Source organism: Leptosomus discolor, chromosome 8, assembly GCF_034619465.1.
Source record: "Leptosomus discolor isolate bLepDis1 chromosome 8, bLepDis1.hap2, whole genome shotgun sequence".
Lineage (NCBI taxonomy): Eukaryota > Metazoa > Chordata > Aves > Leptosomiformes > Leptosomidae > Leptosomus > Leptosomus discolor.
Genome location: NC_141398.1, coordinates 1,529,119 through 1,547,246, shown reverse-complemented (window position 1 = coordinate 1,547,246; position 18,128 = coordinate 1,529,119). Strand labels below are relative to the sequence as shown.

At 42.0% G+C, this 18,128-nt stretch overlaps 1 protein-coding gene across 1 annotated transcript in view; it reads left to right on the top strand.

Annotated features, from left to right (window-relative positions):
- NETO1 (neuropilin and tolloid like 1) overlaps nt 1-9,806 on the top strand; it is a 55,708-nt gene extending 45,902 nt beyond the window's left edge. The window contains exons 8-10 of the mRNA XM_086469222.1: nt 5,539-5,652; nt 8,018-8,576; nt 9,746-9,806. Of these exons, the coding sequence (XP_086325348.1) occupies nt 5,539-5,652; nt 8,018-8,576; nt 9,746-9,806 (734 nt within the window). The remainder of the gene's footprint in view (nt 1-5,538; nt 5,653-8,017; nt 8,577-9,745) is intronic.
- The last annotated feature ends 8,322 nt before the right edge of the window (nt 9,807-18,128 follow it).

The following is an 18,128-nucleotide window of genomic DNA, read 5'->3' as shown; positions in this document are numbered from 1 at the left end:
TAGTCACTGTCTACAGTAGATTTCAAATACCCAATAAACCGATTTAAGAATCAGAAAAAGGAAAACAAGAAAGCTGATGTCATCAAAAGGTTCACCTGGTAAGACTTGAAAAATGAGTCTTTGTGTTTTCACCCGCTGACTAACCGCTCATTTCATTTTCCATGACTGTGAGAGTGATCTCCAGTCTGACTGATGAATGACAGCCCTGCTAGACCTACAGCTCCTCCAGAGAGCTGCTCCCGCGCAGGCACACTGTGGCTTTATCCCAAAAGCCGATCCCTAGAACCAGGGCCTGTGGATAAGATAAAATCCCCCCCGTACGCACAGCAGGCAGGGTGCTCGCTCCCTCACCTCGGACTGGCAGCACCGCTTCCTTCTCCGGCCCTAACACCACGTCACAACCCCCAGAGCAGAAAAACAGTGTTCGTGCTCTTGCTTTGTAGCCCCTTTGAGCCTGTTTGTAAAGCCCCATCACACGTGGCTTTCCTGGAGGAGCACAACTTCAACTTCTAACATTCCTCTTTCCTTTTTATTAGCAAAACCCCTGTTGGGATAGAAATCCAGGGCCCTGTTTGAAGAGTAGCGCACAGCTTTATCGATAAGAGCACTCGAGCGGTGCTCTGCAGCCCGGCTGCCTGAGGATGGTCCCCCCGGCGAGGGAATCGCCCCCAGAGGGGCGAGCGCGGCCCACGTGAGGGGACCCCCTTTCCCTTCGCAAGGGCTTCGGCCTGCGAACCGGTTCCAGCGGCGCTGGCTCGGCTCCCTGCTCCCGCGCCAACACCTCGAAAGGACGACGCTGGGGTTGCTCCTCGCTGGCGAGCGCTCGCCTGTGGGTTTCTTCCCCGCCGGGGAAGAAACCTCCCAAGCATCCCCGACCCCGAGCGGGACGCGCGCCTGTTGGTGTGCCTGGAGAGCCCAAAGCGGCGGCACGCTGGAGCCACGTGCTCTTCCTGAGCTGCCGTTCGCTGCTGAGCTCATATATAAAAAAAAAAAAAAGCCCCATGAAGCCACATATAAGTGTTTTCTAAAGACTAAATTACCGACACGTAGCTGGTACTAACTACCCATAAAAGCACATTTATTTTGAATGGAGCTGTCTGAGGGTGGCTGAGAAAGAAGATTCGGTATGAAGCACATTTTGTTTTCACGTTTCTAATGGCTGTATCTTAATAAGAAACGTCAATGGTATTTTAATGATTATTTTTTTTCATTAGCGGCAAATGAAAAGGTAAGTAATTTTACTTTAGGTAATATACTTGTAGTGTACACTACTAAAAGCATCTTAATAATTTTATAATCTTAATAAAGTAAGTGAAACGGTGTCTCAGCATGACTGATGAGCTCTTCCTTGGAGAGGCTGAGAGAAAACGTCTTCCTCTCTTTCAACCATGATTCAAGGAACATCTGAGTAATTTCTTTTTTCTTTCTCCTGTGAAGGAAAACAAGCTCTATTTTTCAGTAAGGAACAGTGGGAAAATCCAAGTGATCTATACTTAAAGAATTCATGTGCAGAGTATGATGCAATGAGCTATCTTGAGAGTGTGAGGAGTAGGTGTGAAACGTCTGACCATGTTCAGTGTCAAGTATTTCTCACCATTTCTTGACCATTGTTAAAATCTCAGAATATTCCCATTCACCCTCCGGAGAAAGCAAGACCTCTCAAAAATGTGACCATGTTCACGTTTAAACCCAAAGTATCCTCTAATGCCCAACAAAACGATGTGCAACACACACAGATAATGCATTTTATTATTAATGTCATAACATCACAATAGTATAATGATTATTAATTACACACAGAATCGTTAATCTCTGTAGTGCTTTATAAATATATTAGTGTATAAACGTGCATGTATTGCTTGTGACTATTTAATTGTCTCAGTGAAAGCAGGTGGTTTTTTTTTTTCAAATATAAAATACGACTGCTTTTGTTTCATGTTCCTTTGTAAACACGGCGTGGGGGAGATCTATTCGTGCTCTATGTTTCTCTGCCTTAGGGCCATTCAGGATTAAAAGAACTGCTGATCATTTTGCATTAATAAATGAAATACTATAGGTTATTGGCTCCGTCCCCAAAACCTTCCAATAGTAAGAAAATACAGACAACTCCGTTGGCTCAGTTTTTATGAATTTTGAAAGCCATAACCTTCAAATACTGAACTCTGGCTCTTTTGAATTCTGTGGCAGTAACCTTCGGGAAATACGATCATTATAACCATCTCCTCACTTGTACTAGAAACAAAATATATTTACATGCCAGATAACAGAAATAGGTTGTTGTTATTATAGCATTTTTTTTAAAGCATGGGTTTCCTAAACCTGGAAAAGACCCTGGGATAGCAGGTCCATTCCTGCTCACGCAGCAGCTTATCTGTCTCCTAGGATAAGTGCACCATCTTGTGTTCGGTGTCGGTACTTGTTGCCAGGCAGAGGACCACAATCAATTCAATGACTATAAAATCTGTTTGTATGTATGAGATACAAGGTGCCCCTATACATACCACTCAAATTTTTAAAAAGAAAATATAATCGTTAAAAATAACATGCAATGACAGTGTTTGAAGATTTTTGTTTTGTATGTTTTATTTTCTATACACTATCATTTTACATAAAATTAATTATTGGTTCAAATCCGAACTGCAAAAAGAACCGTTAACAATGTTTTTTTTTCTTTAATTACTGAACGAAATTACTCTGCCCTGCTATTCATCTAGTTTTGACATTTAGTCACCTACCATCTCTTTCCTCCATAGTTCAACGGCACAATTCAGAGAAACTGAAATTTTCTTTCTTTTCTCTTCCTTTCTCTGGCCTCTCATTTCCAGATCTCCCTGCCATCGCTGTGCATAATTATCCTTTCTTCTTAAGTCTGTGAAAAATGTCTTTTGTGCTGCTCTTATTCTCTTTTATTTCTGAAACACTTCCTAATATTTTTCATTTTATCTGAAATCTCTTGTCATTCCTTTCAGCGCAGAATGCCTGAAGTGTCACCTATTTCTGCTGTGAGGTTCTCTCTCGCTTCCTTTCACTTCCTTTACAACTTTCCCCTAGTTCTCCTTTTCTACTTACTGTCACTACACTTCCTTCATTTCTTCCTCGCATAACTGTCCATCCTTCCCTTAAATTGTTCTCTGTTCCTTTGGGGGTTGTTTTCCCCCTGTTAATCCTGTCTTTGCGGTTGCATTCAGGATTAAATCAGACTAATTTTAAAGTGGCCAGAGCAAGTCATAGACATCTGGGAGGTTTTGCCTGCTCAGACACAGCACTCTGTCCTCATCATTTTCACTTTTAAGGCTTTTCACGCCATTCTGTGCGGGTTTTGGTGTTTTGGTGGTGGTTTTTTTTTTTTCTTTATGGCTCTATTAGCATCAACTTTCCCAATCCTGCACTTTTTTCACTTCACTTTTAAGGCTTTTCATGCCATTCTGTGTTGGTTTTGGTGGTGGTTTTTTTTCTTTATGGCTTTATTAGCATCAGCTTTCCCAATCCTACACATTTTTCACTTCACTTTTAAGGCTTTTCATGCCATTCTGTGTTGGTTTTGGTGTTTTGGTGGTGGTTTTTTTTTTTGTTTACGGCTTTATTAGCATCAGCTTTCCCAATCCTGCACTTTTTTCCCCCTTGTTCCCGTGTCACTCTGTGTGCTTTCTCCGTTTGTCATCTGGGTCTTCTTTTCTTGTGCACTTCCTGCCTATCACCACGTATTTTGAACGGGTGCCATCTTCGGGCTTCTTAGATTTCCCTTTCACGAATTCTCCCCCTCTCCGTTTCACTTTTAGCGCAGTTCCTGCGCGCCGGAAAGAACCAGTCCCAAAAGCTCCTCACCTTACCCAGAAACAGAGCGTGAAAGGATGACGGTGCCTCTGGCGGGTGCCCTGTGTGATGTGCCACACCGTGATGTGCCACCGCACCCTCCGGGCTCAGCCCTCGCTGTCCCCAAATGACGGCCGCAGGGAGATAAGGCCCGTCCCAAAGCACCCTCCCTTGCTCATACGCACGTTCTGCTCTTTCTGTCCAGTTTAAAGCAAAATCCTTCCGGGAACAACCTTAACACCTGAACCAGGCTCACTGCAGCTTGGGAGGTGGTGTACCAGATTTTTCCCAAATTTGGACAGTGGGCAGAACCGGTCAGGCTGATCAGTCTTGGCTGAGGGATGCAGTGCACCTATACTGCTGCATCCGAGCAGATGTTGCGTATTTGGGGGCGTGTACCAGTTCTGAGGGCACCTACTACTTGTTTCACAGACCGTAACTGCTCTGAAGAAGCCATTACAGTCAGTTGTGGATATCTGAACTCAAACAGGCATTGAAAAGCGGATTTCTTGACAGGATATATGGAGTCATTAAGTTCTATGATGTTGTTATCCATTGTACCATCCTCAGCAAACCACCGAAGCAGTCACCTGCTCTAAGCCAGTCTCTGCACTGTACAGATCTGCATACAGGGATCTGCTCTCAAAGTTGCAAAGGAGAAAAATTGCCACGAAGCATCCAACTCTTGAGTATCAATAGCATGATCATCGTAACTCCTTTCCGATTAGTTAAGGGTTTAGGTTATTTTTTAAGTTTCCCTTAAAAACAATTATAACAACAGTTTTGGGTTGTTTCAGCTAAAAAAATAATTAATTTTTTTTTGCCAATTTAATACTGATAAAGTTCGTAGCTCTTTTTGTGCATGGAAGAAGATCTTCTGGTTTGGTTTTAGTAAAAGAAGTATGAGGAGTAATTTACCTTCACTATGTTGTATAATTTTGGAGTAGCATCTTTCCAGCCCCCGCACCGAAGGCTCTCCTGACGCTTGAGTACGCAGCACAGTTCAGCAGCGTGCACAAACCCTTCTGAGGGCTTCCAAGCTGCTGCTCCCCAGCAACGGCGTACGGCCTTCAGCGAAGCCTTCATCCTGCAGCTGTAACCCGCGTCACTCGCCTGCAGCGGGGGTCTCAGCGGCACTGAAGGCTGTTGCTTTTTTAAATCCTCACACTTGTGATCAGAGGGATACTTTTTTTGCTAATGACCAAAAGTTTTTAAAATAATTGTATTTTCTCTGTGTATAAGTGTTCGGGCGCTAAAGCACCTATCTTCTTTAGGGCGCACAAGTTTTCTTATAAAACTGGAGTTTCAGCAGCAAACTCTAAGCCAGATTATCTCCCATACACCAGGTCTGGTTGGGATGCAGTTTCCTTTTTTGATGGCAGCCCCTAGGGTGCTGTGGTTTGGATCCGTGGCTAAAACTGTCGCTAACACATCAGTGACCCCCCGCCAGTGTACGGGGGTGCCGACCCCCTGCAGCCATGAGAGTCAGGCTGTGGGAAAGGCCATCCGCCTCAGGCAGCACTGAAACTCTCTTGCCACAGCATAACAGACCGTGTGTGACTTGAGTGCTGCCAGTGCTGCATGTCAGATATTAAATACGCGGAGGGAAGCTGTGTTGTACGGCTTTTTCCCGTTACAGAGTGCGCGATCACTCCTAGATGTGTTTGTTGTGGAGAGCTGAATGATTTACAACTTAATACCAGCTTTTTTCTCTCTTGTTTTTAGCCCCTTGTGAAGCCAACACATTCTTTTGCCACAGTAATATGTGTATTAACAATACATTGGTCTGCAATGGACTCCAGAATTGTGTGTACCCTTGGGATGAAAACCACTGCAAAGGTAATGTGGAGACTTGAAATGCCGCTTAGACTGCGTGGGATACAGCACACTGTCCTTAGTTTCTTGTTGAGTGTGTGCCAGGTGGGTCAAAGCTCAGGAAGAGCGATTCAGGGAGAGCATGCATCAAGCAATAGAGAAATTGGAGAGAGGTAAAAATACCAATGGATTTTATTTTCAGTGCTTGCACTTGTTTTGCTTGGTGTTGATTTGTGTTGGTTATGTCCTTCTGGCTGGTTACGTCCCTCTGGCAGGCTTTCTGATCGCTTGGGCTCTTTACAATCTAAAACATAATTAAAAGTCCTATTACAACCTAAATTACGATCTAAAATGGAACTAAAAGTCCTATTTTTGTTCCTTTGCCAGAGTTACCTTTGTAGTAGAGTAACATAAGGGTAGCAGATGCCTTTTAGCCACGTGTCATGCCCATGATAGCCCAGGTGGGCTAAAAAGCTGAGCTGAAGTTGAATTAACACTGTAAGAAAGCAACCAAATCTACCTGTAGTCAAGTGAGGCTGACGAGCAAAGAACAAGCCCAGGAAATCAGGCATAATGTCCATGTCATAGGCAAGGACTGATGTTCCCAACCAGGTGCTGACCGTGGTTTCTAAATATTGCTCTGTGTTTCTGAAAAAAAAAACCCAAAACTGAAAAACCAGAAAAAAAAAAAACCATCACTATCTCTGTTGTCTTCAGGGAAAAGAGCTTAACTAACTTACAGTGCAGGCTAGGGAGAGAGTTTGCTTCCTTCCCACCCACACCCCCCCCCCCGCTACTGCAGATTTGTTCCTGGAAACATGGGATATGCCAAATTCAGGGACCAATCAAGGAAAAATTCAGGACGAGGTGGATTAGCAGTCGGCCCGTGAGTCTGCTGAAGCCTGTACAACCCTGACAAGCCGTGCGATAGAGTACGACACCAATGGAAACGTACTTCAAAGGAACACAGCAAAACTGTGGCACGGCATAGTATTCTGCAAAGACACTAAACATACAACTGGGAAATAGCGATCTGTTCCCTACTTCTCCGGCGCAGAGGAAAACAGAAAACCTTCCCCACTCTTTAATTTCCAGAACGATTTTCATCCTTCATTTGCCAAGTATCTTTTTATTGGGCCTTGTGCATTTATCCTCTCTTGTTTTTCTGAGTAGAAAGAGGAGGTTTGCCGGTTCCAGCAAAAAGCTTGTTGGCTGCTGCGTTGCTTTTTCTAACTCTGCTGCTTCCCCAGAGTCTGTGTCAGTCGCCCAGAGAAACCCTGGGTGACCTACGAGAGGAGGCAACGGGGAGTTCCGAAAAGGTCCTTTTTGGGGATCTAGGAGACTATGAAGAGATGGATGTTATTGTTTTGGTGCCAACAACTTCCATTTCAAAGGCTTTTTATTAAGTCCTTTGAAATGTTTTAGGTTGCCAGGAAAAATTACACTAAACTGGGTGTTGAAATTTAGTCACAGCGGTCGAGTCTTGCTATGGCCGTGAGAGAGCGACGTGGGTGCTTTCAGCTGGGATTTCTGCAAGGCTCAGCCGCCGTCTCACATGTCTGCAGCCGTCTGAAAGCAAATCACAGGGAAGTGTACACAACAGTAGGGTGACACTGGTTTTCTTTTCATTATTTTACTGCGTATTTTCTCTTTCTCTTCATTCACGATGCTGAGTTTGCTGGGTAACTTCCTAGAGGCCCCTGAGCAGTAAAGGACAGTAAGTAGGACCAGCTTTTGGATTTTTGTGGGTGTTTAGAAAAGACGTGGCAATTAATATGTCAGGACAAAAGAAGTAACTTGTGAGCATCTTTTTGTCCTTTCTGAAACCTCAGTTTGAACAGCTTTTCTATTTTCTCCTGATTTAGCTTTTTCATTGGATACTGTCAACAGTCCCAGTCAGCTCATAAATATTAGGACTCCACTGAAGTTCCCAATGCAAAAAGGAATCTCTTTTAAAACCTTATTCTTTCATTGGTCCTAATGTCCTGGTTGCCTATGCTTACTGGGAGACAGAAAATAATGAAGAGAACATCTGTAACAGTCTTGGGGGTTTAGCAGGCAAGTGGAGCTCAGCGGTGACACTGAAGCCCTCTGCTTGTTACGGTGGTTGCTCTTTATAAAAAATGTAAATAATTCTTTCCTCTAAGTAAGCTTGTGATATACCCCAAATAAATCACTTTCCGAGTGAGTAGGCACACAGAGGACCTGCGTGTTGATTATCTGGCTTTCACAAATCTGTGACTTCTTCCCTCTTTCTCTCTGTCAGTGAGATTAAGTGAGCTCAGACACAGGCTAGGCTCGGCTTTGCAGAAATCTGCGCACCCATCGTGGTTGTTTTTATTCTTGAGCCGCAATTAACGCTGCGCTTTTTTTCCCTCCTGTCACACAGAAAAAAGAAAAGCTAACCTGTTGGACCAGCTTACCAATACCAGTGGGACTATCATTGGGGTGACGTCTTGCATTGTGATCATCCTCATTGTTGTCTCGGTCATAGTCCAGATCAAGCAGCCTCGTAAAAAATTCGTCCAAAGGAAAACAGACTTTGATCAAACAGTGTTCCAGGAGGTGTTTGAGCCTCCTCATTACGAGTTATGCACCCTCAGAGGGACAGGGACTACAGCTGACCTTGCTGATGTTGCAGATGACTTTGAAAATTACCATAAACTGCGGAGATCATCTTCAAAATGCATTCACGACCATCACTGTGGATCACAAGTGTCTAGCATTAAGGGCAGCCGTAGTAACCTCAGCACAAGAGATGCTTCTGTCTTGACAGAAATACAACCCCAGCCTGTAAAGCCACTCATTCAGCCCATGAACAGGAGAAACATCCTCGTCATGAAGCATAGCTACTCACAAGATGCTGCAGACGCCTGTGAGATCGACGAAATTGAGGAGGTACCGACCACAAGCCACAGGCTGTCCAGGCATGATAAAGCTGTTCAGCGGTCAGTATCAATAGATTTTTGATGAAGACTATTGTGTAAGGACTTGATTGCCCAAACATTTTCACTCTCTATTCAGTAAAGACATATTTTCTTTCTTCCTTATTTATTGTTTGTTTCTTTTTCCTGGTAGCGCATGCCGTTATTTTATCTCTCCCCTCTTGCCTCCCTTTCTGCCATCTCTGCTCCCGTTTCCTGAAGGGTCCTGTATCTCAGTTTTGCCTTCCCTCTTTATATCCTTCTTTTTCTTTTACTCTTTTACACGTACCCACATGCCTACACACACAGGTCAACAGAGAACAGGTACGATTCTTAAAAACCAAAGAAGATTTCGTGTCAATCTAGTTTTTGAAAGAGCCACATACCTGTGGTTTCCTTGTAACTGAGGTGGCCTTGAGTATCGTCTGCTGTTGGTCTGACTTCTCTAAATCAACACGTCAATAAATAAAAAATACACATATGCATTTTGAGGCATGGCACAATAACGAGAAACACAATCCTGGGGTAAGGAAACCCCTTTTCTCGTGAAACATTCTCTTTTCTATAATGAATGGCGATGTTTGCAAAACTCTGCTGTGTCTGTTCCACTATCAATCACGGTATCTTGGCTTGTCATATTAACATAGGTACATATATATATATCGATTAGAACATGAGACAGCATGGTGGATAGAGAGTACTTACATATTTACATATAAGAATGTAGTTTAAAGGAATCTTTCTAATCAAAGAAAAAGTAAAGTCAAGCATGATATTTTTGATAAAAGACCTATTTCTACTGTACATTGCACTTTGAATGACTGTAAATATGAATGATTAAAAGTTTACAAGTAAAAGAAAAAGAAAAGCAGAAACATTTATGAACAATTTATTTGAAAAAGAACACAGAAACTTTTTATACATATTTGTGTTTTCTCTTGCATGCATTATTTATGCACTTCTTGTGACTGTTTACATGCCCTCCGTATTTTCTTTGCACATTAAGGCATTTCTGTCTCTTAAAAAAAATAATTTATTCGATTTATTTAATCTAATTGCATGCCGATGTAAGTTACTTCATGAATATTGAACAGATTATCAAGGTGTGCTGTTTATTAAGTATCTATATGCATATATTTCTTTTTTTCTATGCAAACATTATTATTTTGAATGAAATAGCCATAACATTCCAGGTTCTGCCTCATTGGGTCTCTAAGCAAACATGAGTCTGAGTACAACACAACTAGGGTCTAAGAGACAGCCTTGAGGTAAGTAAACGTACCTATACAACACTTGAACCCTCTGTTGCTTTCCAGTTTATTCGTTGTAGTGCTAAAATGCATGTTCGTTCCCAAGTTTTGTGGCACCTTGTACGGAGAGAGCCGGGGGCGAGTACCGAGCCAGCTGCCAGGCAGGGGACCGCTTTGGCGTAGTAAACTAAGGAAAATCTATGAATTCCTTACTCTTGACAGCTCTGTAATCATCCCCTCGCTAAGTCCAACCTTCATTCCAAACGCATTACAATGACAGATGCTTTGCATGGCTCTGGTCTTTCGTTGATTGATGAAAATAAGATTTAGCGTCCCAGCATGTGAAATGGTATGTACAACCCGGCAACCTAACCCGAGCCAGGAAGATGTGGAACTGTCCGTTTTCAGGTCATTTTCCTCATTCAGCCTTGTGAAGTGTCAGGGGACGGGTGTGTGGTAGTGCTGATAAGAGTAGAGATTCCGTAGCGCTAACGTTAATGTTTGCAAATTAAACTTCCTTTTTTGAGTCTTTTCCTAGGCTTTTCCATTTGTTTCGTTTTTTTATCATTACTTAATCTCAATAAACATCATCTCAAATGTTTCTAATGAAGTTATAGATAGCTGCTAGTCTGCCAACTGATACACGTACGTGTGCGTCTCTGCGAACATAGATACGTATCTATACATGTCTGTATGTGTATATACGGGTACAGCAATTTTACTGGGAAAGAATCCGTTAATGCTTTTATTGCTTCCAGATAGCATAGGTAAATGTTTTTCTGTATTTTTCCTCATAGAAAAAACTCACTTTAACTTTGTTTTGCTTTCAGACCACTATTCACGCAGTCATGCAAACTCTGAATGGAAAAATCTATAGTGAATTATTTCAGCTGTCTGAAAGAGAGAGTGGACTTGTTTCTAATTTCATTTCATTGCCTTTATCCAAACCTGAGAAGTACAGACACATCTTACTTCCTTAGCAAGATATTCCCGTTGCACAATAATATGTTTCTTTGGTAATTTGGTTGCTGGCCACCAAGTGCTCCTTAGTTTTTAAATACATTCGGAGATTTGCTGCAGACTTGAAGAAGAAATTAGCTCCTAACTGAGACTGTCCCTTTTTTTTTTTTTTTTTTAAATCTTAGTTTTATTTCAGTTGATATTTTTATGTCTGTTATTTACTTGTATGTTGTGTGACATGTGGAAAAAGATTTACATTGAACTTTTGTCGTATGTACGTTGTTTTCATTATATAGACTGCTTGAGAATAGTGCGCTCCTGGGTGATTTTGAACATGCTACAATGAAATGTGAAACTATCGACCTTGGGAACACCAGCTAGAGGTTTTATGGACTCTCTGACCAGCTATTCTCATATCATGACAAAATTCAGCAAACAGTGTTGAGCAAAATTACTAGAAGGCAATAAGACTTTGGTTATTATGCTTATTGGTCATTTCTCTTTTTCTTTTTCTCTCTTCTTTTCGTTGCAAGTTAAATTCCCAATTTCAGGAACAATTTATTGAAATCAGGTATTTAGCCATTCATAATCACTCCAATAGAAACGTTTGTTGGATAAGCATCTAGCAATAGGACTGAATTTGACATTGAGAAAATAATCTGCATGTATGTTACTGAATATTTGAGTTGGCAAAAATCCCTTTATTAGACACATTGTAAAAAGCATGCATCCACAATTATTGCTGTTACTGTTCCATTTCTGTGTCATATGCTTGCTACTTGTAACTTTTTATATAAAGATACATAAAACAATGTATAATAATTTCTTACCTTGAGTTTAATGGCAATGTTTTCTTTTACCAAATTTACGAATCTTGTGTAATTCGGGAGGTTCCGCTCCAGATGTAGCCACTAGGAACTTGAAACCCAGACACATCGGAGAGTCAGCTGTCTCTCATCCCTCACTTACCGAAAAGCAAGATACATTAATCTTTTAAGATTTAAATGAATTCCTAATACATAAAGTTGATCACCTAATTTCAGTTAAAATGTTTGTGATAACCGTTGTGTTCAATTCTGTGCTCTCAATTAACTTATTTCCATGGCAATTATTAGGAAGTTCGCTTCAGCGCAGCAGAGCAGCAGATTTTTATCAGTTACACAAACATGGTGGCTGGGCTGCAGTTTTAGAGACACAGACATAAACCAGTTCCTCACGCAAGACAAAATGAGATTCAGAACTCAAGCTACAAACGTTCGTAACCACCCCTGAAACCAAACCCGAGAGGCGAAGTTACCAAGGCCTTGTTGTAGGGGGGAAAGGCACAGTTACGTCAAGTTGAAAGCCCCCTCCTCTAAGAACTCGCCACCATGCATGAAACCGTAGTTTCTTTATCCATTTAAAATGTTATCTTCCAAATTCTGTTTCAAAACAAATCCCAGTTCCTTCTTAAACATGTTGTGCAATTCACTGTTGTTAGGTTTTTCTGTATAAAAATTTTGCTGGTTTTAAGGAAAAAGTAGGAAGAATTCCATGGATCTTTCCACGGTATAAATAGATGGGAAAAGAGAAAAGCTCAAAGACTACTGTAAAAAATAAGGTGATCTATATAAGCTATTTAAATGTACAGCACATAATTTACATATTTAAAAATACAGGTAATCTGATTTCTGCAAAACAATTTCTACAAATCTGGTTTAGGAACGACACCAGAAGAAGGGTTTCAGGTGTTTGCCTCCTCTTTTGTACACTGTATTTGCTAAGTATTTTCCATGATTAGATTTTAGCTTGGTTAATTTGTTTGGTATCAGGTATTAGCTGCCAAGAACAGTCGTCTGTCCTCTGCAGTCAGCATCACTGAATCACCACTTTAGCGTGCACTTGTAGTTTGTTCACAGATCAGTCTCTCTTTCCAAGTCCATATACGTTATCACTGCTTTTTCCCTTAATCTTTCCAAGTCCTATTTCACGATCCTTTCTTAAGTATATTATGGTAAGATGTGTGCCACATCCGTGCCTAAAATGAATGCATCCATGCACTCGTTATAAAATCAAGGAAGAACGAGAGACCTGCTGGAAGAGATGCATAGCCCCGCACACACAGTTACGTATATTGATAAATATTTGCTAACGGACGTAATGCATAAATAAATACATAAGGAGAAATGTAACTGTGAATTTAGCTCTGAATGAATTATGTTGGTCACCTAGAAAACTGCTGAAGCCTTGGATGTTCAAGTGGCTGTATATTCAAGTGCCTAAATCCCACTGAAACATAGGGTTGGTCTTGTCCCTCCTAGACAAGCACACAATGAAATCCATTTCATGATTTTTCCAGTGAAGTGTTGACCGAGAGAACTTAACTGGAGAAGACACGGGTATTAATAATTATGTGGCATGCACACCCTTGCTTTCTTAAAAAAAAAAAAAACAACTAGTTGCATCAGGGAAAATGAGTGGGAAACATAAAAACCTGTGTAAATAGAGCAGGCCAAACAAAGTGGGAATGGTATTGCTTATGTGATCTTGGAAATTCCTTTAGCAACACGTGGTCTAACAGCTAGTTATATCCTTAAAAAAAAGCACCGTTGTAAGTAACAAAATACGTGTGTACTGGGGGAACAGGGTCAAATTATAAAATTATCTGTTAAAAATAAAGAAAAATAAATTCAAACCCAATTAAATTATTATAACTGAAGTATTTAAATTTAAGTAATTATGCTCTGTATATAGTCAGCATAAATAATAGCCTAGTCCACTATACTGCAAACACTAAAGATAACTTTTGTTTGGTGTCACTCAACAGTAGGATACCTTAATGTGGTCTATAAAACTCGAAATGTTAAAATAAAAGGGGTTGTTGCTGAAAGCAAACAGTTTGCCTTTCCTATGAGTATTTTTTTTATTATCATGCAGCAACTTTTTTAAAAACAGAAAGCAGGTCGAGCAAGGTAGCTCGAGCAGCAAATGTAGTTCAAGCGACTTCAAGCTCACGCAAGCTCAATCAGCTACAGAGAGAATACTCAAAACTGGTATTTGGCCACAGACTCCAAGTGAAATTTGACCTATTCTAGTAGACCTTTTGTGGAAAGAAGGTTTGGCTGGTCAAATGAATACAGCTGCCTGTATTCTGTACAACAGTGAGTGAATTACTGTGGCTTAGCTGAGCTGGTAGTGTCAGCTTCGTGCATGGTACCTCGTATTTGCCTCAAGCTAAAACTAGGACTGGTGGTCACTAGAGCATTTGGACGGGCACAATGTGTGTGATGTATAGCCATGTTGACAGTATGCGTATTTCTTAATCTATTTTTAAATACTAATTTTTATTATCGTGGTGCATTGCCATACTGTTCATAGTTTTGCGCTTTTTTCCCCTTTTTCCCATGGCTGTAGTGCTATGTATAGCCTTTTCTTTTTAGATGCTAGTCTGAACAACCGCTCCCAACCGATTCTCTCAGCTCCAGGAAATATGGCCTTTTGAGTTTGTGAAGTCTTCTCTGCAGCATCGTTTAAAAACCTCAGGAAGTCCGTTTTGTAAACCACCCCAGTCTAAACCTTTTCTATCTTCCCAACGCTGAAAACAGCTTGAAGAAAAAAAAAAGAAAAAAAAAAAAAGGGCTCTGAGAATTGTTAGTACCTTATCCTTCTATTTTTCTCCATTTTCATGCTGGAGATATTCTCTTGAACCCAGCAGTGATGTAACCGATGGGAAGGAATAAGAGAAAGTAGAAAGGTTTCCTGCCCCCAAAAAATAGCTAGCACCAAAAAAAAAAAAAAAGAAAAGAAAAGCCATATAAAGATGGGGAATGGTGTGCTAATTGAAAGAAGCGTGTGAGGGATTGTTGCTCACACCCATTCACAAATTTACAGACACGTTTAGGACAGATAAATTCCCTAATGACCAAGTAAAGCTGTACTGCCCATGTCCACCTCCCAAAGACAGCTGTAGTACCTGTGCTTGACAGCACACCGTCCTGCAAACAGGGAGTTGGCCTTTTGCGTTTTCTTGCCTCTGCTTTGTATGCCGTCTCCCTGCTACCGCAGAGGTATTCCAGCCGAGGGAGCACAGCTGGAGAGCTAAATGACACAAAAACTGCACCATTCAAAACTCCTTTTATCGCAGAAGTCTGTACGTGATCTGGAATCTCTTATCTCCTCACTCTTGACTCAACGTTTGATGTGTAGTCCTGGGCTCATGGCTCCACTGCTCTCCCTCATCATCACCTTAGCATCGTCTCTCTTCACTCTCTGATGATCATTTCGCATCTGTACCGCTGCTGTCTTTCATTTCTGTCCACTGTGAGATTAGTTCTGTTGCCTCCTCTCCTCCAAACTCCCTGCCCGTGCTGAGACCCTGTCAGCTCACTGCCCTGGTGTCACCCTTGCACCCCCCCTGGCTCTTTTCCCGCTGTCACACCAGAGCCATCTTAACCTTACCTTGCCTGTACGCAGCAAAATGAAACCACGTGGTCGCAGCGTGTCTGAGTTACCTTTGATTTACGCAGCACAACAAAAGCTAGGAAGGTGCATTGGAGTAAAACGGGCTCCTGAGGGATACTGGGTTTGTGTTTTAATGCCCACGCATCAGTGTTGTCTGGGTACCTCTGGGCTGGCGCGCCTGCTCCTGCTGTAGTCACACCTCAATGGGCCGAAAAGAGGAACTCACCGCCACCCCTTTTCTTCTCCCAGCCATACCTGCGCCGCTGTCAAACCAAGTTTCGTTTGAAGCGCTTCTCTGTTTTCTCCTGTGCTGTGTTTCTACCAGTATGTCCCTCCACACCAGGTAGATCCCTGTCCTAGCCTCCTTCGCGTGCCTAACAGAACACGCACGAGCTGCATCGCCTGGCGAACACCTGCCAGTGGTGTGGCAGGGCTACCATCAGCCAGGTAAGAGCATCGGGCACCAGGAGAAGCAGGGGTTGCTGCTTCCCTCCGTTTCTTTCCCAGGGAAACGAGTCGTGCTGATCCGCAATCTTCCGACAAGGTGACTACTGGAAAAAAGGGAAGCTGCCATCCCCCTCGAGCAACGAACCGTAACCAGGAGTAGAGAGACAATCGAAGGTGCCCACGATGAATCTCGGAAAGCACAAGATTGCCCGGATTCCGTTGCCAAAGTCACAGGCCTGGCCGACCCCGTGCAGCAGCACTGCATCTCTCCACACTCCCGAGGGAAGACTGAAGCGCAATCCGTCTTTACCCCGGGGAGACGGATACCCGCACTGTGAGTACCGGTTCTGCTCAGGGCTCTGCAAGGACTTGCCAGCTGCTGGCAGAAACGGGGGCAGGCAAGGACGTACTGGGTCTGTGGGCACCTCTGCCACCTCTGCCACCTCAGACAGCTTCTGAGCTTGCCGTTCTTCAGTCTGTCCTCCTCCTCTCCAGCGAGAGACGTAGCAATCGCTCTCAACGACCTCTAATACGGTGGCTTCATGGGAAAGTGGTTACTCAGCATTGAATTCGCTTGGATGTCAAAGACATTCATGGCACTTGCTGCAGCTATTGTAAAAAAATAATAATATTTGAGGGGTTTTGCACAGGTCCTAAATGGATGTGTGTGGTTAAACGAACCGTTCAGCTGTACCAACCGCATCAGTAAACGAAGACACCTTCCTTCCATCGGAGGTTCTGCCAATAAAACTGCAGGGCCTGATTCATGCTCTGTTCACACCACCCCTCTAGCTCCTGCTTTCTTCTGAGTTCAATAAAAATTTTAACCAAGAAAAACCTGTGCAAAGTGAACGGCTTTCACCATCTTTAGTGAAGCACAGAATACATCTTACGTTGGGGAAGCAGATCTTCGTTCCTCGTTCCTTGCTTAGTGCTTGAGGAGTTTTCAACGTCGGTGAAAACACAGGTGAGCTGCTCTTTCCCGATGTGTGACAGACCAGTGATTCGAAGCAAACAGTGCTCTGTACTTAACTGACCCCTGTAAGTGAGAAAAGGAAGGAAATCAATGAAAGAGAACACCAGATATCTGAAGCAAGCATATTCTCCAATGAGCAACGCAGCAATAATATTTTTAACAGTTACAAGACTAACAGCTGAACAGTTGGTTATTATAAAAAGCCAATCCTCACCCCCATTTTTGTAACAAATTTCATATCATCATAAAATGGACTCCAGCTGAGGAATACAAACAAATTTATATTTGTATATTCGTTTAAAATTATAAATCTAACATTTGAAAATCTGTAGCGAGGAGCTGACACCTTTTGTTTCGGGACAGGCATTCTGAATACGACTGATTTTGCTGGCCAAATACAATTGTCGTCCTCTTTTTTTTCAGAGCCAAATCTCTGCATTTTGAGTATTTATTGTCAAATGGAAGACATTTTTAATTCCTTTCCAACTTTTTCACTCCCACGTTCAACTGGCTGTTTTGGTGTAGAAGACACCCATGGGGTGGTTTTGTTTGATATTCCGAGTGTATCTGGCACCTCCTTAGTAATGAAACAGTACATTGCAGCTTTGCCTGCAGGAGGAATTTCTTCAATAGTTCGCCAAGCTGCATGGCAAAGATCCAGGCCCAGAGACTCGCGCTGTCATTTGGGAGTAACTTCAGTGACATAAAGGATCTTATTAATTTTTTTGCGTGTTGGTGGAAAGCCTACACCGATCTAGGCAAATATTGAATGTTAGTTAGCTAGTAGTAACTTAAATCTTAAATTATTAGAAATAACATGAATATGGTATCTCCATTTGTTAATAATCACCATCACACTGGTGATTAAAAAAGAGAGAGAGGTTGTCATGGAAAACTTTCAGTTCATAGCAGAAGGTGGCAAAGATAAGGTGACATTATTACTATATGTGCTAGGGTTTTCAGATCTGTGGTATTCTTCTCCCTAAATTCAGCTGGAATTCTTAGTTTTACTCCTCCTCCCCCTTTTGTAACACAAACCCTGTGTATGTCTATACACATCTCTTCTCCAAATCAGTAGCTTATCTTGGTGTGGACTCAAAAAATATTTGCTGAGATAAAATATAATACACAGCTTTTTTAAAAAAGGCTGTCAGACGCCATTAGCGTTTAACTGAATCCCTTGATGTGCTGCTGGAAAGTGATTAGATCCAAGAAGCATAAAATAAAAATAGGAAAGTACTCTGGAAGCTCTGCACGATTTTAATTCTCTAAGATTTTATTATTCAACTGGCTTTGATCACCAGAAATTGCAACAGGCATAAACTTTTATGGAAATCTCAACAGAGACATAAACTTTATATAGCATAAAGTTTTAAACACACATCTGGTTGGAGTATATGGAGAAAAGAAAGGGAACATTTAGGAACTTCTGTAATGGTTTGAGAAAATAGTGGTTCTTCTATCTCAGAACTAGTCAGACTTTGCACAGGCTCCTTTCTGCAG